This window comes from Saccopteryx leptura, chromosome 3 (genome assembly GCF_036850995.1).
Source record: "Saccopteryx leptura isolate mSacLep1 chromosome 3, mSacLep1_pri_phased_curated, whole genome shotgun sequence".
Classification (NCBI taxonomy): domain Eukaryota; kingdom Metazoa; phylum Chordata; class Mammalia; order Chiroptera; family Emballonuridae; genus Saccopteryx; species Saccopteryx leptura.
In genome coordinates, this window is record NC_089505.1 from 247,677,862 (window position 1) to 247,702,729 (window position 24,868).

A 24,868-nucleotide genomic window follows, 5' to 3' on the forward strand; every position below is an offset into this window, starting at 1 on the left:
CTCCAGGGACATCCTGGGAATTGTAGTCCAGCCGCTGGGCTACGCCGAACTATCTTTCCCATGGTGCCCTGCAGGTCGTGCGATATTAACGTTCTTTTTTAAAAGTCTCTTCGCACTGAGACCCCTTTCCCCGGTCCCCTTCTGTCTTGACGACCCCGTCCAGTCTATCACGACAGAGCAGCGGCCGCAGTAGGGTACCGGCCGGTCGCCGCGCCGCCGCGAGAGGCACTTCCGGCGGCGGTTCACTTCCTGGTTGGGTGGATGGAGCCCGGCGGGAGCGCGCGCGGGGGAGGGGCGGCGGGTCAGTCTCCGCCGGGCGCTCCGGGGATCAGCTGGCGGGCGGGCGGGTGCCGAGCGCGGCCCCGGCTCTCGCTGCAGCGCCGCCTCCTTTCCCCGACGCAGGCCGGCCCAGCGGCCGTGACAATGTTGCGGGGCTGGTAGCTGGGCGCCGGCCGTCGAGCCATCTCAAGTGGGTGCTGCCGGGATGCTGCCCTGCGGGGCGGCGGAGAGACCGGGGAGGTGGGGGGGCAGTGCCTGGCCGTGTCGGCGCTGCTCCAGGCAGCCCCAAATCCTCCTTTTTCCGAGCTCCGGGCACAGGGTCCCGGGTTTGGTGGCCGGGGACGCGTTTTCAGCCCCAGGGTTTTTCTCGTTAAGAAAATGCATGAAGCGTTTCCCCAGGATGATGGCTTTTGCTCCCCCTAGGACTTGGCAGTTGGATTTTTAACTGTATTACTGATTCACCCTCTCTCTCTCTCTTCCTCTGTCATCACAGGTTTAAACTTATACGAATCGCTTTTTTGAGGAGGAGGGGACCGCCGCACGATTGACACGCATATTCCTATAGGCATCCTCCTTCAGCCCCCAACCCCCACGGCCGGATTCGGGTGGCTCCTCTCTGAGCTGAAATCCGAGAAGAAATCCTTGGATCTCTTGCTTTCTTAAAAAAAAAAAAAATCTAGAAGCTGACGGTATTTTGCTTTACTGCTTCCTATTCGCAAGATGAAGAAGTTTTTCGACTCTCGGCGAGAGCAGGGCGGCTCTGGGTTGGGCTCTGGCTCCAGCGGAGGAGGGGGCAGCACCTCGGGCCTGGGCAGTGGCTACATCGGAAGGGTCTTTGGCGTTGGGCGACAGCAGGTCACCGTGGACGAGGTGTTGGCTGAAGGTACAGTGGGACTCTTTAAGTGCGCTGTAAATGAAAATCTTGGGCTAATGCAGCAAGATTCTGCTTTCTAGTTCTTGAATGTATGAATGGGTTTTGACCAGTTGACTCTCCTTCCCCCTTTCCCTTGCCCTGTGAATCACTGTTTTTAAGAAACTTAAAACTGAGATTTGAAAGTGACAGGGATTATGGGACAAGGGAAGGTTGCTGGACATTGTTTACTTCAGTGGCCTTTTATTTTTAAAAAACATTTACAAACCAAATCTTGTGTGTCTCACCGAATTATGAGGATCAGAAGAGAAGACCCATGTGTGAAAGTGTAAAGCTTCATATCAAATGTAGGGTGGTGGGCTTGTCATTCATCTAAAATTTGAAATAATTGATGTGAGGGCTGAAGAGAGGGGTTTCCCCTTCTCTTCAACCCAACTTTCCCACTGCCACGAGCAGGCACTGAAAAGAAGAGAGGATTTTTAGAGAATGGACATGTGTTTTTCTGAGAGCTAAGGCTTTTGGTGGATTTGACAAGGTTTCCTGACCCAACTGTAAGCAGGTCCCCAGAATGTAGCTAAGATAACAGAAATTACATGAAATGAATGTGATTATTTTGAAATCAGTTAGTAGGCTCCTCTTCTTTCTATTTTAGTTAAAAAAAAGTTTTTTTATGCAAAAAGAATTACTTGAGAGTAGCATCTGACTTTCGCTTTTCCTCAGTTGGAGATGTTATTTACATCTGTTGTGTTTGCTGTGTAAATTCCATATCTATATCAAAATCTATATCTTTAGTCCCCAGGCTTTCTGGAAATCTTTGCATGTCTCTTTTGGTAACCTTAACCTCACCTTCATAATTATGCTAGACTCATACTTTTTACAGCCCATTGCCTGCCTAGTGTGCTTTTATTTTTAATAAAAGCAGCAATTTCCTAGGCATGAAGCTATTCAAACTAATTGGATGGGACCAACCTGCTGTAGGTTGTGTTATCTGCTGAGAGGGGATGGGGGAAGGGGGAGGCCTCCATTACTGCAATATGGTGGTGGTGGTGGCTGTGGTAGTTGAGGGGCGGGGGACCTGCTATTAGCTGGAGAAGGAGCCTTTTTGCATGCTAAGGTTGAAGCAAGAATTCCAACCTGGGCCTGGGGAATGCCTGTCATTGAGTGTTGCTGGCAGTGGGTTGGGAGGAGGAAGAAGCTATGTTTGGCTTTCAGTTTGTCTAAGCAGTGGATTCAGCTAGCCCAGTTTTCTGGGGTTGGGGTTTGAAGCCTTTACTTTAAAAACACTGTTTTACAAAAAGGTCTGACAGTGTCCTTGTGAAATTGTTGCTCTTTTCCATTTTCAGTGCTGCTTTAGCTGGACCTAATCTGGGGCCTGAGTCACTGTCCCTCTGGATGTTTCCTTGTGGGCTTTGGTGCAGGATGGGAGATGCCTCTGTGCCCGCTGCCAGATCCGCACCCTTGAGTCTGATCTGTCTCTTTCATCCCTGTGCCAAAGCCCTTGACTGCAGTGGGATGGAGAAATGGACGAGTGTGTGAAAGAGAAATTGGGAGGAACGATGGGGTGCAGAGCTTTTTCCTTCTCTCTGAATAGCCTCTGCTGACCCAGGAGCATTTTGTTGTTTGGATATTGTCTCATTGCAGACGATGCTACCCTAAGCGGTGCCTGTTCTCAGTCTGAGTGATGGAAAAGAGAAAAGGCAAAATTGGTCTTTGTTATCCAGGCTGCCCTCTTCTTTAGAAATCATTTCTGAGAACTGCACACCATGCATTATATTTTTAAGTAGAACTCAGGGCTTGCAGTTTTGCTTTCATCCATTCATTTGTTCATTCAGCAAACAGTCACAGAGTGTCTGTGATGTGCCAGGCACTATGCTAGGCTTTGGGGATATGGTATAGAAGTAGATGCTGAAGTTTACAAACTACTTTGAGAGATGGAAAATAGCCTCTTAGAATGAGTGATATGATATGTGCTATCATGGAGGTAAACTTGGGGTGTCCCCCAACTTTAGAGAGCCAGGAATTGTTTCTGTAGGAAGTGGCTGGCTGAAGAATGAGTAGGAATTATACAGGTATGGTGACATCATGGACAAAGATTCAGAGTAATGAGAAAGAGAATCTTGTAAAATTGGGTCTGGCACTGTTTCCCTCTTTATGATCTTTGATTAGAATTGAGTTTGAATTTGTGGCTCTTACACATATGTGACTATGTAGGAGCCAGTATACAAAGCATTTGTGTAGCACTTACCAAGTACATAGGTACCTGAGAGGGACATAGGGAGATCCAAAGTATAATGTTTGCCTTTCAGAAGCTGCCAGTGAATTTGGGAACACAGTCACACATTCACAAATACAATAGCATGGTTAACAGCACTGTAGAGTCAGGCATATCTAGGTTCAAATTCTGGATCTGTTCTTTACCAGTTGTGAAACCTTAATATGACATTTTAAACCTCTCTTGAATTTCTGTTTTACTGTGGGCAGTTCTTAAAGTGTGGAGCCTGGATCAGGAGCATCAGCATTACCTGGAGCTTGTTAGTAATGCAAGTTCTCAGGCCCATTCCATATACCATGGGTAGAAGGCTTTAACTAATTCCTGGGGTGATTCTGATGCAAGCTAAAGTTTGAGAACCACTGCCTATGGCAGGGGTCGGGAACTGGTGGCTCGTGAGCCAGATGTGGCTCTTTTGATGGCTGCATCTGGCTCGCAGACAAATCTTTAATAAAAAAAATAATAACATTAAAAATATAAAACATTCTCATGTATTACAATTCATTCATTTCCTACTGCTCATGTTCATGGTTGAGGGTGGCTGGAGCCAATCACAGCTGTCCTCCAGGACAACCAAGTTTTTATTGGATAATGCATAACATACACGGGTCGTTGTATGGCTCTCACAGAATTACATTTTAAAATATGTGGCGTTCATGGCTCTCTCAGCCAAAAAGGTTCCTGACCCCTGGCCTATGTAGTGGTCTTGAAGATTATCTGAGGCAGTGTATATAAATGGTTTAACTTTTTTTTTCCAGGTGTTCAATAAATGGTAGTCCTTATGTACCAGTGACATTACATCATATATGTAGTTAAGAGGGGTAGGAGTGGCAATGTGAAGGCTAGTTTGGCTACAGCATCTTCAGGAACTTTTTCCCCCTATTGTGGGTGGACAGAACTAGATGTTCTGTGCAGAGGTCTCACCAGCTTCTTAAAGAGCCAGCAGATATTTTGGGTAGCCACGCTCCTTCCTGGCCCTTCTTCTGTTTGAATTATCAGGTGCTGACCTGGCTATCAGTCCCAGAATTGTCTGAGGTTGATGAAGTTGTGCATCAGGTGCTCAGGACCGTGGCCAGACAGTTAAGGGAGGGGTGGTGTGGTGGGTGTCATACAAAGATCTTATTACCAACACATCACACTGATCATCCCTTTTTCTCTAATGTGGGTATTGGTCTGTACTTTATAGTGATGAATTGCAAGCACCCCAAGGAGGAGGTGTTGGAAAAAGACAGGAGAATGCCTGGGCTTCCATCTGCAACAGCAGCACCAGCTCTGCTTGCCAAGTTGCACTAGCTAGTCTAGTGGGGACTTGTTTGTCTTGGGGACATGAAGGCTCTAAGTTATGAGTTCAGAGGAATATGGCTATTTCTATGCTGGGTGCAGAGGTGGATATTTTCTCTCTAGCCTCCTCAGCAAAGATGCCACAATGAGATGCTAGATCATGTCTGATGTAAAGGGCATTGTGATGTCAAGGGAAGATTTGGTTTAAGCTTCCAGAATGAGCTCAGTGGGAAAATTGGAACAATGCTTAAAGGATGAGAAGCTATACTTTTATCATAGCTCCTTAGCTATATGAGGTCTTTTTTTTTAAATTTTATGTATTATTATTATTTTTTACAGAGACAGCGAGAGAGTCAGAGAGAGGGATAGACAGGGAAAGACAGACAGGAATGGAGAGAGATGAGAAGCATCAATCATCAGTTTTTCGTTGCGCATTGCGACACCTTAGTTGTTCATTGATTGCCCTCTCATATGTGCCTTGACCGTAGGCCTTCAGCAGACCAAGTAACCCCTTGCTCGAGCCAGCGACCTTGGGTCCAAGCTAGTGAGCTTTTGCTCAAACCAGATGAGCCCACACTCAAGCTGGTGACCTCGGGGTCTCAAACCTGGGTCCTTCCGCATCCCAATCCGACGCTCTATCCACTGCTCCACTACCTGGTCAGGCTCGCTATATGAGGTCTTATAGCTAAGCTTTAAACCATAAGTAAGTGTTTGTTGAATACCTGCTGTGTCCAAGACAATATTCCAGATCTGTTTCAGTTCTATATAAGGTGGACAAGGTGGCCCTTCAGAACAGCTTCTCATATACACTAAAGGGCTAATGAGAACTACTGAGTAAGTCTCCAAATCAGTGAACTTTGGCAGTTCTCCAATGTAGCGAGGTTTAAAAATGTGTATGAAACCACCTAAAAAAATTCAACCATACATTCATGACATATAATAATAATATGGTGCTATCACTATGTATTCAGTTAGTGCTTTCTTTGTGGCAGGCACTATTAGGTTCCAGAGCTACAAGATAAATGGAACTTGAGCTCAGCTCTTAAGGAGCTTATAAACCAACAAATAACCCTAAGATAAGTGTCCATTATTTAACATGGCCCTTGGTGAATGTTAGGTGATAAAAAGATATTAAGAGATGATAAAGGGACTAGGGATGAGGGTTTACAGATGAAGTGTGCTTTGAACAGGAGTGGAAATTGCCCAGCAGATGTTCCAGATGAGGTTAACTGAGGTCTAGCAAGCAGAGAGCATAGCACATGCAAAGTGTGGAATGGTGAACTGGTATGAGTTCAGGGAATACTGAGTAGTCAAGTGTTACCATTTTCATTAGTACAAGTTTCTCTTCCAGAATCAAGGAAGGAGAAACATGGAACGGAAGAAGGAAATTTTTTTTACACTTTTCTCCCTGGCTATGCTTGCTGCTTGCTTTCTTCAGTGGCCCTGGGCCTTTTGAGTAACTATTGAGTAGGTATCCAGTATGCACTGCTCCCTGCTGGGCCTCACTTAATTGTAGACAAGGGACTGGTGGCTAGTGGGCTAGTGTCTGGAGAAGGAGTGGTCCTGAGGTTCGAGGGAAAGCAGAAAGCTTGAAGCAGAAGCAGGTAGGGGAGTGAGATGACCACTGTTTTAAAAAGGAGTTGTCAGGGGAGATAATGAGGATGTTTGACCTGAGCAGAAGGTATGTTGGAAGAAAAGGAAGCAAGATTAAGGAGAGCTTTAGTGCCAGGCAGAGAGGTTAGTTATAAGCACCTGAGGCCTTCTCTTGACGCAAACACCAGTTTGATCCCTCCCACTTCAGATATCTTTGCCTGCTGGGAAGTCTGGTTTTTTAGTGGCAACTGCAGATTTTCAGGGGGCGGTTTGTGAATGGTGTCTTCTTCCTGGCTGCAGGCATGATGACAGTTATAACTTTGCTAAATATAGCCAAATCTAGAATTAAAAAACGAAATCCAGAATAAGCAATTGCATGGTCAGAGCCTTGCCTTTGGTCTTTCTAACAAAGTCATGCTCATTTAATGAGAGATAAGAGAGAGAAGCAGTTTCACATGGGTTTTGAGTGGGAGGCTACATAGGAGGCATACACTTGTACCTCAATAGCTAAAACTGCATGTAGAGTACACAGGAAAAGCTTGATAAATATTAATAAAGTGCATATGAAAAAATATTACTGCATCAGAGCAGTCATTTTAACTTGCAGTGTTTGAAAGTTGACACTTCAGAAAGGGGACTAACACCACCATATACCTTGTACTCTTCAAAGATAAAGTGCTTTCTGAGCCTGTTTAAGAAATAACTGTGACATTTGCAATTGAAAGAGCCAAACAATGATAATAATAGAAGTGGTATTGTCTATCAGAGTAGCATCTTCACTTTGAAATAGCAAAGAGTAGGTTTCAGTCTACTTTTCTGAAGCCATTTTTGAAGCAGTGGAAGGAACACTGCAGTATAAATTGTGAAGTCGAGGTTTGTTGGTTCATTCATTGCCAAATTCAGTAACTATTATTGAGTACTTACTGTGTGCTGGACATCATGCAGTGATAAATAAGATATTGCTTGGCCATGACCTCACAGTTGTAGAACGTCAGACATATGAGCAAATAGCTCTAAGGATGTGAAAGACCTAGGGAAACAGACATGAAGGAGTAATTAATTTTATGGGATGAGGAGTAGTCAGGGAAAGCTAAAATAAAAGTGATATCTGAGGTATGCCTTCAAAACAAGAACTTATGCCTGGCCTAAGTTCTGGTGGTGCAGTGGATAGAGTATTGACTTAGAACGCTGAGTTTGCCAGTTTGAAATCCTGGGCTTGCCTGATCAAGGCATATAGGACAAGCAGTCAGTGAACAACTAAAGTGGAGCAACTATGAGTTGATATTTTTTGTTCCCCTAACCCTCTCTCTCCTCTCTCTGTAAAATCAATAAATAAAATCTTAAAAAAAATAAAGAACTTATTACTAGGTGGACAAAGTCGAGAGAACATTCTAGGCAGAGAATAACATGGTCAAAGACACAAAAACAGAAAGTACACTGCTTGCTGGGAGCTGTTATGTTTTGAAATACCAGTAACTTATTACTGGTTCAGGGCAATGCTGTTCAGTAAAGTAGCCACGAGCCACCAATGGCTATTTAAATTTAAATGATCTAAATCAAAATAAAAATATAATTCTTCAAATGTAGCTGCATTTCAGTTGCTTGATGGACACATGTGGCTAGTGCCTATAATTTTGGACAGCACAGACAGAAAATGTTTCATCATCACAAAAGTTCTACTGGTTAGAGTTGGTTAAAGCACTGTCAGTTAAAAACATGTAGTCCCTTTATATATATTTATCTATTTATAAATTTATTCATGTCCTGCTATCATTAACTAATACCTGAAGGCACAGTATGTACTTAAAATGAACTTCATCATTTATGGTAATGAATGCAAATCCATATTTTAAATGATCTTCATCAGGTTTTGGTGAACTTCTTGACATTTTCTTAGATTGTGATAGTTTTCTTCATTGTAATGTGACTGATGAAGAGTATACCGGAAATAGAAATAAGGCTCTGCCATTTTCTTGTTCATATATGCTTGCTAAATATATATATATATTATATATATTTATTTTATTTTATTTTTCCCCAGAAGCTGGGAGGCAGAGAGACAGACTCCTGCATATGCCCTGACCAGGATCCACCCTGCAAGCCCCCTATGGGGTGATGCTCTGCTTATCCAGGGCAGCCTAACTATTTTAGTGCCTGAAGCGAGGCCATGGAGTCATCCTCAGTGCCTGGGCCAACTGGCTCCAACTGAGACATGGCTTCTGGAGGGGAAGAGAGAGATAGAGGGAGAAGGGAAAGTGGGAGGTGTGGAAAAGCAGATGGTCACTTCTATGTGCCCTAATCGGGAATCAAACTCAGGATATCCACATGCCGGGCCGATGCTCTACCGCTGAGCCAATGGGCAAGGGCCTGCTTGTGATATTTTGAACCCAGGATTTTTTTACAGGAATCTTTTTAACCTTTTTTATGTTTTGGGGAACATATTTAGTTCATTTAAAGCAAAGGTAGTCAGCAAATTCACGTAAGCAAGCACGTGAACCTCAGGACATTTTAGAACATCTCATTCTGTGTGGTGGAGCTTCCACTCGTCCATCAAGATTTCATTAGATTTGTATGAGACATGTGACTGACGTATGGACTGAGCTGGAGCATTAATGTTGGACCATATGTGAAATATTAATAAAGTCTTGTTTTTAAGGTGAAATTTAATATCAACAAGTCTCATCATTTTCTTTCTGTATCCCAGTGGATTATTTTGTGTACCTGTTTGAAGACCATTGACTGATCTAGAAGAGTGGTTTTCAACCAGGGGCAATTATCCCCAGGTGACATTTAGTAATGTCTGTAGACATTTTGGATTGTCACAAGGAGAGGGGGTAATCTTGGCATCTAATGGGTATAGGCTAAGTATACTGCTAAACATCCCATGGTGCATATGACAGTTCACCAAATTCATTTTCTCAGAATCAATGAGCCAGCCATTTTTCTTAACCTTTTATGGTTAAAATTTTTTTTTTTTTTTTTTAATTTTTTTTTTTTTAAATTTTTATTTTATTTATTCATTTTTAGAGAGGGGAGAGAGAGAGACAGAGAAGGAGAGAGAGACAGAGAGAGAGAGAGAGAGAGAGAAGGGGGGAGGAGCTGGAAGCATCAACTCCCATATGTGCCTTGACCAGGCAAGCCCAGGGTTTCGAACCGGCAACCTCAGCATCTCCAGGTCGACGCTTTATCTACTGCGCCACCACAGGTCAGGCTATGGTTAAAATTTTTTACGTTATTTTCTGTATAGAATAGTTACTTCCAGAAATAAACCAGTAAACCAAAGGAGGTAGAATGGTATGTCTTTGCAGGCTGTGGCCAAGGGGAGTTAAATTCTACTACTGACTGATATGGATTATGAACTTTAAGAAATTCTTCTCATTTTCCCTTATCTCAGTAGTCCCAAAATGTTTTAGAAGCATTTTCTGACTTGAATTGTTATAGGGAGGTTCAGTTGAGAAGGGTTATTAAAAATCAGAATGTTATGAGAGAAGATACTGATAATTCTTTGTACAAAGAATTTTCAGGAAGAGGCTAGCAGTTGCACCTAGGGCTCTTAGGGGTCAATTTCTTTTACTTCTACTAGTCACTGTGGCTTTGGGGCAGTCATTTAACCAGTGTGGTGAGCCACTCCTTCCTCCCTTGTCATAAACGTCCTACCTACCTTGGTAGGGATGTTGTGATCATGAATGAGACAATGTAGGTATAATGTAGGTAATAACTCCTGCCAGCCAGGAGTAGCTTGGTTTATTGAGCATCTAGGACATTTTCAGCTCAGTCTGAGATCTATGACAGATAGAGAAGAAATAGATTTGACTCCTGCCCTTCTAATCGACATGACCAACACACAAAAAAGAAGTGCACCCTACAAGATAATAGCTTTTGAAAGGGGTTGTGTGTGGTGTAGTCTCAAATTCTGGAAGGGCTGAGGGGAAGAGATCACTGAGGACTGAAATAGTTGGGAAAGATTTCATGAAGATGGATTGCTCTTCACCACCTTAAGACTCTTGAAAGAGTTTTTTCTCTGGAACCCTATCTTCAAGGAACCTTGTTTTAGGGAGCATATTGAGTTCAGGACATTTGCATAAGTTATATTCTTAATAAAGTTGAAGTAAGTATTGCAACATTTTTGGTCTCTTTTGAGGAACAAAATTGCCTCCCTAAAGAAATCATAGCCTGACCAGGCAGTGGTGCAGTGGATAGAGCATCGGACTGGGACACGGAGGACTCAGGTTCGAGACCCCCAGGTCGCCAGCTTGAGCGTGGGCTCATCTGGTTTGAGCAAGGTTCACCAGCTTGAACCCAAGGTTGCTGGCTCTAGCAAGGGGTCACTCAGTCTGCTGTAACACCCCCCCCCATCGACCACGTTTGAGAAAGCAATCAATGAACAACTAAGGAGCCGCAATGAAGAATTGATATTTCTCATCTCTCTCTGTCTGTCCCTATCTGACTCTCTCTCTCACCAAAAAAAAAAAAAAAGGAAATCATACGTTCTATGTTTATACCCAAAGCAAAAAAGCCTTTTCATTCTATGTGATTTTGAATCACTCAGGAATTATGAATATTAATGCATTAAAGCAACACTAGCTATTGTGCCTATTTTCTTCCTCCATTATTATCTTTCTTACTATTAAACCATTATTTTTATTATTATTTAGCCTATTACATATACTTTAAACAACCTCAATTGTATTGAGTTACAGACAATTGTTGGCAAGAGGAATGCATGAGTGAGAGTGAGACTTTCACCTTGACAGAGGGCGAGTTCCTCAAGTTGGAATAAAATTGAAAGAGTAAAGATCTGGAGTTTCATTTGAGGTCTGCTGTGAGTGAAGGAGCTTGAGCTGGTCAGTTTTCCCCTTGGGCTCTGAGTTAACCTGGGCAGACAAAGGATGCCAATGCAAATGGAAGCTTTGTTTTTATGATTTCTGAAGAGCCAAGAGATTACATCTCCATATTATAATAGAGGGTCAAGCATAGCATTGATGTTAGATTATCATTTGTAATGAAAATGATCTTCAATAATGATGCCTTTCATCTAGGACTTGAATCTTGGAGGAAGCAGTATAATGCTACGCAATTTGTTTGTTGCCTGCTTTTAACCCTTAGAGTAGTGAGTTTTTTTCATGCTTGCTGACCCCCAGGAGTTTTTTTAAAAAAAAAATGAAATTAGTTCCAGTTAGAGTTTTATTAAACTTAAAATCATGTTTGCTTGCCTGACCTGTGGTGGCGTAGTGGATAAAATGTCGACCTGGATCACTGAGGTTGCTGGTTCAAAACCCTGCACTTGCCTGGTCAAGGCACATATGGGAGTTGATGCTTCCTGCTCCTCCCCCTGTTCTCTCTGTCTCTTCCTGCCCTCTCTCTTCTCTCTCCTTCTAATAAAAACGAATAAATAAATAAAAATCTTAAAAAAAAAGTTCCCACAGGGAGCTTGCTAAAAATACTGAAAAAAAAAATCATGTTTGCTTGATAACCAATTTATGGAAACAAGAAGAACATACATTTGCCTTTTGTAAATGTTGCCTTACACATTTTTAAAATAAATTGGTCGACTCTGGTTGGTCAGGAGGCAAAAAGACGTACATGAACATTCATTCGTACTACTCAAAGGGTTAAGGATGCTTACAGTTCTTGTGCTAGGATCTTTAGGATGATAGAAAGACTAGTGTGCCTCTGGTACTGAGCATGAATTTGAGAACAAAATGGAGACTTTATTACCCTTTGGGGACAGGAAGAAAGAAGAGGACTCAGGCTTCATCATTTGGGCCCTTCCTGGAGGATTGGGTGTTGAGTTACATTTATAGAGGTGGCAGGATTCCTGCTTGTACCCTTGACTCATCATTTTCCCTTGTCAGTGAATCTTGTTGGTTCAGGAAGTGCTGATTATCTTCCAGGTTTGTTAGACTTGCTTAATTTCCCATGTGGGTAGTCTATCCTGTTCTTCAGACCTTTGTCCTCTATTTTTAGAAGCCTGGGAATCTTGGTGCTGATGGAGTGGGCAGTATTGAAAGCAATAACTGTATCTGGCCATTTGGCTATGGAAGAAGTCTTGGTTTGACCAGAAGGTGTAACTCAGTAATGTTTGGGGAAAACCTGATATCTGGTACTGTCTTTCTTCCCCAGTATCCCTGGAATAAAGGGAGCACTATGACGTTTTCCTTAGAAGAGTTTCAAGGTTAGCTCCATGTGTGGTGGTTTAAAAAAATGGAAATTAGAGGTAGGTAGCCTTTGGCTTGGGTCCTGGACCTGTCCCTGTGATGTTGGGCAAGTTCTAAGATCCAGGTTTCTCATTCATAAAATGTAGATAATACTGTGGGTGGTGGTAAGGATTAGAGAAAATTATGCAAAGCACTTAGTGTAGTACCTAGCATATAGTTAATGATAACTCTTACTATTTCAGTTCATGAATTTTATTTTCATCAGGTAGTATTTTGCTGTGTGTATAAACTGGAGTCTTGGTGCTCGATCTATATCTATACCTGTCTGTTTATCTATCTATCTATCTATCTATCTATCTATCTATCTATCTATCTATCTATCTACCTATCTATCTATCTGTCACAGTATCCAAAAACTCCAGGATGAGGAATAAGAAAAGAGAGCATCTCAGATACAAATATTGATCGACTTATGACCTATGCAACTTACGACCATTCGACTTTATGACCACAATCGCTAGCCACGACTGCTCCACGTCTGGCAACGCAAGTGTTGCCCAGCTGGACATACGACAGTGCGGACTAGCTTCCGGCAGCACTACCATCTCCGGTGCACCATTTCAACTGTTATCCCAGACTCAGTACAGCAATTTGTGTTTTGTGTCTTGGATATTTTTCATCAAACCCCTCCCAAGATGTCTACCAAGAGGAAATTGTCTTTGCAAATATTAAACCAGTTGTACTGGTAATGCAGTGTTTTACTTAAACCTGACAAAGGTAAAAATAAGAAACAAAATGATGTAGAGATGATACAAATGGCATAAAATGAACAAAGAAAATTATGATATATAACAATAATGAAAGAAAATTATGATAAAAAATGACTTAAAGATTTTTATAACATCATTTCACAGTACTGTACATATAGCCTACTCAACTTACGACCAAATCATGTTACGACCAGTCTGTTGGAACCAATCGTGGCCGTAAGTTGAGCACTAGCTGTAGATATCGTGGTTTCATTTTTTTCTTCCTGCTTGAAAGCTACCTGTGTTAGGAAAAATTCCCCCGCCTGTCAAGTTGCTGTTAGTTAGGGGTCTGTCTGCCCCTGAGGAGTGCCTGACCCCAGCTGCCCATTCAACTTCAAATCCTTGTACTTTAAACACAGGTCTTCTGCTTCATTCAGGCCTTTGCCTTCCTCATCTTCCATGTACGGCTTTAGTTCTTTTCAATGCTTTATTCATATTGTTCCCTGCACCTGGGATACCCTCCCCTTCCCTACACACCTATCTTCATCCCACCTAACCTTTGTCCTGCCTAACTTCAGTACTCACCTGCCACAGTGATCAGTCTCTCCTGACTTCTGGATGCCTGTCATTCTTGCTGATTATGTTGACTGTTTTGGGACCATAATCTCAAAGTTTTATTTTGCTATCTCATTTGTATCTATTTTCTAGGGTTAGATAGTTGATTCTTAGGAGGCAGAATGTAAACCTTAGGTTTATTTTATATACAATTCAGGACTCTTAAATTTAAACAGTGCAAAAGTGAATACTGGAGAATAAATTAACTGAATAAATCAGTATTAATTCAGATTCACTGGACCAACTAGAGACCAGACAGATTTGAAATCTACAAACCTCTCTTATTCATATTTCAGTAATATATAATAGATTTATGTTTGGGATCTCATTACAATGTAAGAGGTATGGAATCTTCTGGATTTTCAGTTAAGTTGAAAATTACAAAATTCAAAGCTAAGTAGAACATCTTCCAGAAAACCATGTGAATTTCTCTTTATTGATTGGATTCAGTTATGAGTACTTAATACTATCAATCTCAAAAGTAAGGATACAAGGTATAAGTATCTTTACTGTATATAAGAGAGTTCTAAAACTATTTAAATGCTATATTTTGAAGATGAAGATTAGGTCAGGTATCAAAAACTCAGATATTTTCTAGTTTATGATGGTTGTTGGTCCACAGTGAATCAGGGCAGTGATTCTCAACCTATTTTTGGGGTGGTGAGCATGGAAGTTGGGGATAGACTGGAGAGGAATAAACAGGCTATGCAAAAGAAGGTTTATAGTTGTTCGTATGGAAAATCATACAATAATTAATAATATAAGAATAAAGTCTGTGTTTCATATACTCACAATTGTGAACCTACTTTCCCCCCCCCCCCCCCCCGCATAATTTGAAAAAACATGGACAAATACCAGGTTCAGCCAGGAAAGGAGGCAATCTCAAAGAGGATGGGCAGTTGTGGTATACTCTCTTAAGAGGCATATATCATAGACTTAAGAGGATGGGGTCAGGAGAGGACATGAGACTTTTATATTTATCAAGCAGGATATGGTTTTTAAAAGGTTCATAAATATGGCTCCAGCAGCTCAGTTATAAATTGAATCTAGAGAGATGGAGCCTTACATTGAACACTGATTGTAGTTCTTAGACTATAGAAAGGTACCTGTTTCTCCCTGTTTTTGCTGATTTCAGAGAGGAGAGGTAAAAAGAAGGATCAACAGTAAATTATGCCTGGTGGTTTTTTCCCCTGTGGGCTCTGTGACTTTGTTGGAAGGTCAGCTTTCATTGGTTCTCTGACCAACAATTAGAACTTGAGAAAAGTTACTTGTAGATAATAATTTCCCAGAAGATGAAATATTTCTTTTAAACCATAGTTTTAGAATGTTCATATGTTATATTAATAACAAAATGGGTTAAGTGCTTGTCTACCTACTTAGCAATTTTGGAGTTGATTTTAATGTCCAAGTCTATGTATTCAAGTTCTGGTTCTAGGATTAGCTCATATCATAGAATATGAACTACCAACTATATGAGGTAAGGGAAGTAGATCATCTAGTCTCCATCTCAATGATCTTGGACACATCACTTTCTTTCTCTGAGCATGTCTTCCTTATATAAATAAAGAGGTCACTGGGTTATCTTGAAGATCTCTTCTAACTCAGACATAGTTTTTAAGTTGTGTAGTTTCTGTTGAGACCATTTGGGAGGGACCTTTAAGGTAGGGTTGATTAGGCTGAAGGTAGGGTTAGATGTGTGTAGCTGGGACTAAGACCACATTCTTGAAATAGATTGTTAACCTTGGCCTATTTATGAGCTATAATGGAAGGTGTATTATTAGTGGAGGTGAAAAATTCCATTCCTTTTCTACTGAACTTCTTTCATATCTTTCCCTTTAACTGGAAGAATCAGTGTTAATAATCAGTTTCTTTTCATTTTAAATTTATTTTTAATTTAGTGAGAGGAGGGGAGGCAAGAGACAGACTCCTGCATGCACCTCAACCAGGATTCACCTGGCAAACACACTAGGGAGAGATGCTGTGCCCATCTGGGGCATTGCTGTGTTGCTCAGCAACCGAGCTCTTCTTAGTGCCTGAGGCTGAGGCCATGGAGCCATCCTCAGCACCTGGGGTCAGCTTACTCCAATCGAGCCATGGCTGCAGAAGGGGGAGAGAGAGAGAGAATGAGAGAGAGAGAAAGAGAGAGAAGCAAGAGGGGGAGGGGTGGAGAAGCAGATGAGTGCTTCTCCTGTGTGCCTTGACCAGAATTGAACCTGGGACATCCACACGCCAGGCTGATGCTCAACCACCAAGCCAATGGACCAGGGCCGAACTGTCTTTTTGTGTTATATATCTGCATCATCCATTTTAGTCCATTGAATGCATGTATTGTGATTTATTTAACCAATCTCTTATTAGACATTTGGGTTATTTATAGCTATTACAAAACATTCACAATAAGTATTTTTTAAGCCCTTGAGTACTTGTTCTATTTTTTAGAATAAATTTCTGAATGTGAAATGTCTGGATCAAGAGATAAACATATTTTAGCTTTTGATGCATGTTACAAAGTAGCCTCTTGAAAGATTAAACCAAGATGTACTTCACCAGAATGTATCTTGTTTATGAGGTTGGATATGTTCCCCTCCCTCCCTCCTTCTCTCCCTTACTCCCTTCCTTCCTCTCTCTCTCCCACCTCCCTCTTCTCCCCTCTTCCCCCCTTTCTTCCATCTATCTATATATCTATCTATCTGTCTATCTATCTATCTATCTATCTATCTATCTATCTATCTATCTATCTATCTATCTTTCTATCTATCATCTATCTATCTATCTATCATCTATCATCTATCTTTTATATTTCTTCTATGGTGAATTCTTTGTTTATGTTTGCTCATATTCCTGTTAGGGCATTTATCTTTCTTAATTTATAGATGTGCTTAACATATTTAAGATACTAATCTTTTGAGCAGGTTTTTTTTTTTCTATTTTGTCGTTTGCCTTATTTTAAGTTGGGGTTTTTACAGCTATTTTTAATTTTTATTCAATCAAATGTGTCAGTCTTTTCCTTTATGATTTTTGCTTGTGTCATACTTGGAAAAGTCTGAGGAAAAAATGTAGGGTCTAGATCACAGAGACCCTGTGAGCCTGAAGTTTATTTTTGAACAATAAGGAAGTCACTAAGAGTTTTACGAGGACAAGGGTGATGGCATGATCAGACTTGCAGTTTAGTTAGATTTGTGGAGGATGGCGTGAGGGAGCTGAGTCTAGAGCACTTAGGAGGCTGTTGCTGTGATTCAGGATAAAGACAATGAAGATCTGCCTGCAGAGTGGTAATAGGAAAAAAGAAGTGTGCAGACAAATATTTAGAAGGTCAGATTGTCAGGAGTTGACCCTTGACTGGGTTTTAGAGGTTTAAGAAGAAAGAGGTATAGAATCAAGAGTGATTTGAAGTTTCTAGTTTGAGTGCCCAGGTATATACAATAGAAGTAGCACTAACTGAACTGTTATTCAAGAAGAGAGGAAAGATTGAAAGAGAGAAGGCACGGGTGTAATGAGGAAAGATAATGTGCACCTGGGCCCAACAAAGACAGCTACAAACTCAGGATTGCTTATAGCTCCAAGAAGGTTGCTGAGGGCCAGTCATGGGCAGTGTTTCCCACTGGTCTGTGCCAGGTTCCCTCCACGGAGGCCCAGAGCCAGTACATCCACTGGCCAGCTGCAGAGAGCATTGGTTTAGGACCTAATGACCCTTACTGGCAGTGTGTCCTAAGGGAGGGCTCATCAGACACCGAGTCCAGCCAAGGCATGGTCCGCTTTCTAGTTAACACTGGCACAGCAGCTCATGCACATTGGACATGTTGGAGCTTCACAGTCAGCCGCTCGGGCACTGGATATGCTGCCCTGCTGGGCTAGGTTCCACAGGGGAAAGGGAGATAAGCTTGGAGTACGGACATTTAAAGTATGGGTCCCCATGAGTCTATTGTTGGGTCTGGTCCAGGGGCTTAGCCACTTTCTGGGGGGCTCAGTCAGCCCCAGGGGAGGACTCTCTCAGTCTTCCTCCCTGAGACCAGAGGCACACCAGCTAGAAAATCTTCAGCAGAGGGGACTATCAGTCCCACTCAATCTAAACCTGCTGCTTATCTCCCTGGGGAGAAATAGAATTGGAGTATCCAGCAGTGTCTAAGGGATTAGTCTCTGGAATAGGGGCCACTTTCCTCATTCTGAGCTCCTGACCAAGAGACCCCTGAAGTAGGGGTCCCACTAACATTGTATTCCCAACCCCAGCTGCCCTAACCTGTCAAGCTTGCAACCTGTAGAGTGGTTGGTGGGGTAAAGTCAGACTGAGCCCACACCACAGTCTTTCTACAGAAGACTCTGTGGGAATACCAGGCAGCTGCAATAGGAAGTGGGGCAGCTGAAAAGTGGCGGCAAATATTATGGAGCTTGGGGCTTTTATGGAGCTGCTGTCATCTCTAAGAAGGAGGAAGCTGATCCTTATACATTGGTTAGCCCCTCCCACAGTACCCAGGCACAGAAAATGCAGACAAAAACAATGAACAGAGCAGTAACTCCAGACAAGTTGCCCAGGGCAGGTTACAAACAATGGCTGACACCAACCCAAGAAGACCCAGAACTAACACAACCAGTAGTGATTGGCAGATAGCACCAACACTAGACTCAGCTAGTGACACAAGCAGTACGTCCAAAGGAGGAGTCCAGCAGGCACCAGACACTGCAGAGAATAAATATGCCCAGCAGGACAGACACTGCACAGTGTCTAATACACATGATCAAAGTTGACCCTTAGAGCTAGCCAGACTGGAGGGATAACTGCACCCATGAAATGACCAACTGCATTCAATATGCACATACAAAAGGAGCATCTTCCTAGAGCAAGGAACTCAGGTGGCCTGGAAGTCAGTACCACTGAGCCCATCTTCCTCACAAAGACACCATAACAAATTTCAAAGTCAGACAGTGCTACCTAATACACAGACAAAATAGGCAGACAAAGAAATATGACCCAAGTGAATCAACAAGAAAAATCCCGAGGGAAAGAACTAAATGAAATGGAAGTAACCAAACAGCCAGATGCAAAATTTAAAATAATGATTTTTAGGATGCTCAAGGATCTTAGAGCAACAATAGATAGTCAAAACGAGAACTTAAACCAAGGGATAGCAACCCTCAAAAAGGACATTGAAATAATAAAAAATCAGTCAGAAATGACAAATACAGTATTAGAAATGAAGACTGCACTAGAAGGAATCAACAGCAGGCTGGATGAAGCAGAGGATCGAATCAGCAATTTAGAGTACAAGATAAATGTAAGCACAGAAGCAAAGCAGCAAAAAGAAAGGCTCAAAAAGACTGAGGAAACTTGAAGAGACCTCTGCAAGAACATGAAGAGACAAAGCATCCACATCATAGGGGTTTCTGAAGGAGAAGAGAATGAACAAGGGATAGAGGACCTGTTTGAAGAAATCATAGCTGAAAAGTTTTCTAAATTGATGAAGGAAAAAGTCACTTAAGTTCAAGAAGCACAGAGTCCCATTGAAGATGAAACCAAGGAGGCCTATACCAAGATACATCATAATTAAAATGTCAAAGTTAAGAGACAAGGAATATTAAAGCTGCAAGAGAAAAGCAGTTAATTACCTATACGGAGCCCCCATAAGGATGACATATGACTTTTCAACAGAAACACTTGAGGCCAGAAGGGATTGGCAAGAAATATTCAAAATGATGCAAAACAAGAACCTACAACCAAAGACTACTTTATCCAGCAAGGCTGTCATTTAAAATTGAAGGAGAAATAAAAAGCTCCCCAGGCAAAAAAAAGACTCAAGGAATTCATTATAACCAAACCAGTACTGCAAGAAATGTTAAGGGGCCTGCTATGAAAAGATCAAAGGAAAAAAATTGAGAGAAAGAGAAGTATAGGTTTAAAGAATAAAATGGCAATAAATAAATACATATCAATAATAGCCTTAAGTGTAAATGGATTAAATGCTCCAATCAAAAGACATAGGGTAGCTGCATGGATAAGAAAACAGGACCTGTATGTATGCTGTCTACAAAAGACCCATCTCAGAACAAAAGATACATATAGACTGAAAGTGAAAGGATGAAAAAAATTATTTCATGCAAATGGAAATGAAAAAAAAGCTGGGGTAGCAATACTTATGTCAGACAAAATAGCCTTTAAAACAAAGGCTATGATAAGAGATAAAGAAGATCACTACATAACGATAAAGGGAGCCATCCAGCAGGAGAATATAACCATTATAATATTTATTTATCTAATATAGGAGCACCTAGATAAATAAAGCAGATTTTGATGGACATAAAAGGTGATATCAACAGTAATACTATAATAGTGGGGTATTTTAATACCCTGCTAATATCAATGGATAGATCCTCCAGACAGAAAACTGATGAAACAGTGGCCCTAAATGACACACTAGATCAACTGGATTTAATTAATATCTTCAGAACCTTTCACCCCAAAGCAGCAGAATATGCATTCTTTTCAAGTGTTGATGGTACATTTTCTAGGATAGACCACATGTTAGGACACAAAACAAGTCAATACATTTATGAAGATTTAAATCATATCAAACATTTTCTGTGATCACAATGGCATAAAACTAGAAATCAACTACAATAGAATAAATAACTGAAAAACATTCAGACACTTGGAGGCTAAATAGCATGTTATTAAATAACAAAGGGGTTAACAATGAAAGCAAGGAAGAAATTTGTTCCTTGAAACAAATGAAAATGAATGTACAAAAACTCAAAATCTATGGGACACAGCAAAAGCAGTCCGGAGAGGGATGTTCATAGCATTACAGGCGTACCTTAGGAAGCAAGAAAAAGCTCAAACAATCTAACTCTGTACCTAAAAGAACTAGAAAAAGAACAACAAAGAAAGCCCAGAAGAAGTAGAAAGAAGGAAATAATAAAGATCAGAGGGGAAATAGATGACATAGAAGCTAAAAAACAATACAAAAGATCAATGAAACCAAGAGCTGGTTCTTTGAAAAGGTAAACAAGATTGACAAACCTTTACCAGACTCATCAAGAAAAAAGAGAAAGAACCCAAATAAAAATTAGAAATGAAAGTGGACAAGTAACAACTGACACCACAAAAATACAATGGATTGTAAGAAAATACTGTGAAGATCTATAGGCCAAAAAATTAGACAACCTAGGCGAAATGGATAAATTTCTAGAAACATACAATCTTCTAAAACTCAATCTGGAGGAATAATAAAACCTAAACAGACCAACTAATTACAACAAATGAAATTGAAACAGTAATCAAAAATCTCCCAGCAAACAAAAATCCTGGACCTGATGGTTTCACAGGTGAATTTTACCAAACATTCAAAGAAGAACTAACACCTATCCTTTTCAAGCTATTCCAAAAAATTCAAGATGAGGGAAGACTGCCAAGCTCCTTTTATGAGGCAAGCATTATCCTCATTCCAAAACCAGATAAAGACAGAAAACTTCAGACCAATATCTTTGATGAACACAGATGCTAAAATTCTCAACAAAATATTAGCAAACTGGATCCAGCAATACATTAGAAAGATCATACATCATGATCAAGTGGGATTTATTCTGGGGAGTCAAGGCTGGTACAGTATTTGCAAATCAATATATATGATTCATCACATAAACAAAATTAAGGATAAAAATCACATGATTATATAAATAGATGCAGAAAAAGCATCTGATAAAATCCAGCACCTATATATGATCAAAACTGAGCAAAGTGGGAGTAAGGGGAATATACCTCAACATAATAAAGACTATATAGGACAGACTGGACAGGCAACATCATACTCAATGGGAAAAATTAAAAACAATCCCCTTAAGATCAGGAACAAGGCAGGAGTGCCCCCTTTCACCACTCTTATTCAACATAGTTCTAGAAGTCCTAGCCACAGCAATCAGACAAGAAGAAGAAATAAAAGCCATCCAAATTGGTAAAGAAGAAGCAAAACTGTCATTATTTGCTGATGACATGATACTGTACACAGAAAACCCTAAAGTCTCAGTCAAAAAACAATTAGACTTGATATATGAATTCGGCAAGATGTGGCAGGATATAAAATTCAGAAATCAGTTGCATTTTATACACCAACAATACACTGTCAGAGAAATTAAGGAAACAATTCGCTTCACTAGTGCAACAACAAAAAATAAAATACCTAGGAGCAAATTTAACCAAGGAAGTAAAAGACTTGTACTCAGAAAATTATAAGACATTGAATAAAGAAACCAAGGAAGATACAAACAAGTGGAAACATACACCATGTTCATGGATAGGAAGAATAAACGTCATTAAAATGTCTATACTACCTAAAGCAGTGGTTCTCAAAGTGTATGCCCTATGGTATTGCAGAGAAATATGTGCTTGTTGGGGACCAAAAAACCAACTGAGTTTTTGGAGTTTAGGTTTTTGGGGGACAGAGGTGTGGGGCTGTAAGCTGACAGTCTGCCCAACCCCCCACCTCACTTGCCTGATTAGGTTGCAAAAGGCTGTTAAGCTGTGGTGCTGGATTGTTTACAGTACCCCCCCCCCTTCCCTGGAAAGACTGGAGGCAAGTTTCTTCAATCCTTTGTTTGGTGTAAAGTTAAGATGATATGTATAGTGGGGGTTTTCTGCACTCAACACAATTAAGAGTAAAAAGAGAGGAATTCTTCAATGTATTGACAAGGAAATGAGAGTTTGCCTTTCAAGTATATGCCCAAACATTGGAGAAATCACTAGGACACATCAGGCTCATGTTTCTCATAAACACAAGAATGAAAAAACTTAACACATTCGCTTTGGGACCTGCTGAATTTACTAAATCTTACTAAGAATGTATCTATATATATAAAAAGATAACATTTCTGTCATTTTTTTGTTTTTTAACCCCTCTTTTTTACAAAGTCTAAAAAGCATATGTTGGGCAGATAAAATATATTATGCTCACTTTGTTAAAGATGGCGCTGCCCATGAGGAGGCCGTCGCCCAGGTGATATTAATGTGTTGGGGGTGGGCTAAAGGCAGGCAGAATCCTTGTAGCCTGGGGCTTGGTTTTGGGATTAAGCCTTTCCCACCCTTTTTGATGTGGGGTGGTACAATCCAATCATGCCTCAGAGAAGTGACTTTGTATTAGAGACTTCCCTGTTTTGTATATTGGATTAAAGGTTTTGAATCTATACTATAAAATGGGGGCAGAAAGGGAGCTTGCCCTCTTGGTTCCTGAGATTATCATTAGAGGAGCAGAGCAGAGAAGAGAGCAGAGTAAGGCCACATGGAGGAGGCAGGAGAAGCAGCCAAGATGGCGGAGTGTTGAGTGAGAAGCCAGTTTGTGTAGAGTTTGTGCAGGAAGGAGGAAGGAGATGGGGAACAGAGGTGAATAAAGTCTGGTGAGCTAGAAACCTTTGATTCTAGGAAACTCGGGTAAGTCAGTAGCTTTGTGAGCACTGAATGTGAGTGGGTTTTGGAGCCCAGTATGTGTTTTTACTTACCCGCCAGGTGCAAGCTAGAATTAAAGCTAATGGCCCACCAGTTTTTGGCTCCGTTGTTTCTTTACCGACTGTCCGAATCCAATGCGGACCTGCATGTGAATGGCCGCGATGGCGGCTCCTGGCCTTACAGCATAACTCAGAAAATGTAACATAAAATGGTTTTTAATGTCAGAATAAATTTAACTTTTTTGTATTTATTTCATTTAATTACCATAAAAGCATGCTTGGACTTTATATATTTTTCTTTAGTATTTGACTTAATTATAATAACATATTTCTCAGAAATTTGTATATTGACGCTTACAATTATTTGTAGGATTTTTTTATTTTTTTATTTATTTATTTTATTTTATTTATTTATTTATTTATTATTATTTTTGTACTTTTCTGAAGCTGGAAACGGGGAGAGACAGTCAGACAGACTCCCACATGCGCCCGACCGGGATCCACCCGGCACGCCCACCAGGGGCGATGCTCTGCCCACCAGGGGGTGATGCTCTGCCCCTCTGGGGTGTTGCTCTGCCGCGACCAGAGCCACTCTAGCGCCTGGGGCAGAGGCCAAGGAGCCATCCCCAGCTCCTTGGAACCAAAAAAGAACCTGAATAGCCTCAGCAATCTTGAAAATGAAGAACAAAGTAGGAGGTATCACACTTCCTGATATCAAGTTATTAGTACAAGGCAGTAAACTCTGATATTTCTCATAGCAATATTTTTGCTGATATAGCTCCATGGGCAAATGAAATAAAGGACAAACAAATGGGACTATATCAAACTAAAAATCTTGAACAGCAAAGGATATCATTAACAAAATGAAAAAAAACAACCTACACTATGGGAGAACATTGATGTATGGGAGCAGCAAGTCTAAACTGTTTCTTCAAGAAGTGTGAATAAGAGAAGGAGAAAAGGAGGGATAGTGTGGTACCTAGATTGGGAGGTGCCTAAGCATATTGATAGACTGACAGGAGTGCACCAGGAGGCAGAGAGAGAGACTGATAGTTTAAAACAAGAGTAGGCAGTTTCCTTAATTGAGTGAGGTTCCAGAGGAGACTGGGGGACATGAATTGCAACAGTTACTCAGGTCAAACACCTTTCCTCCAGACGTTCAATTGGGTCCTTCCATATTCTTAGGCAAAAAACCTCTTACCTCTCATTCAGTTTATCAGTAAATCCTCTTTGCTCTATTCACAAGACACCCAAATTATAATAACCACTTCTAACTTCCTCCACTGCTGTTTCCCTGGGTCAAGCTATTGTTAGCCAGGATTATGCCAGTTATTTCTTCTACCTGAGCCTCCTCACTCTACTCCCAGTAGCCACAATGATTTTTAAAATGCAAGTCATTTCATATTACTCTTCTGCTCAGAGCCTTCCATGGACTCCCCATCTCACTGAAAGTAAAACTAAGTCCTGATGTAAGGAGGTACTGCACTCTGCCCCACACTCGGTTCTTTTCTATTTCATTACTTTCCTCTTCAGTTATTGCACCCTGTCCATACTGGCCTCCGTGTTCCGTAAAGCAGGGGAAGTTTGTGCCTCCCTCAGGGCTTTGTCCTTGCTGTTCCCTCATCTG

At 41.1% G+C, this 24,868-nt stretch overlaps 1 protein-coding gene across 14 annotated transcripts in view; it reads left to right on the forward strand.

Moving 5' to 3' along the window:
• Nucleotides 1-307: 307 nt before the first annotated feature.
• Nucleotides 308-24,868, forward strand: part of AAK1 (AP2 associated kinase 1) — a 207,764-nt gene continuing 183,203 nt past the window's right edge. For 11 of the 14 annotated variants that reach the window (XM_066378061.1, XM_066378066.1, XM_066378064.1 and 8 more), the window contains exons 1-2: nucleotides 308-469; nucleotides 773-1,162. In XM_066378061.1, coding sequence (XP_066234158.1) covers nucleotides 1,000-1,162 — 163 coding nt within the window. In that variant the 5' untranslated portion in view covers nucleotides 308-469; nucleotides 773-999. The remainder of the gene's footprint in view (nucleotides 470-772; nucleotides 1,163-24,868) is intronic. The other 3 variants (XM_066378073.1, XM_066378074.1, XM_066378075.1) reach the window with 1 other exon arrangement.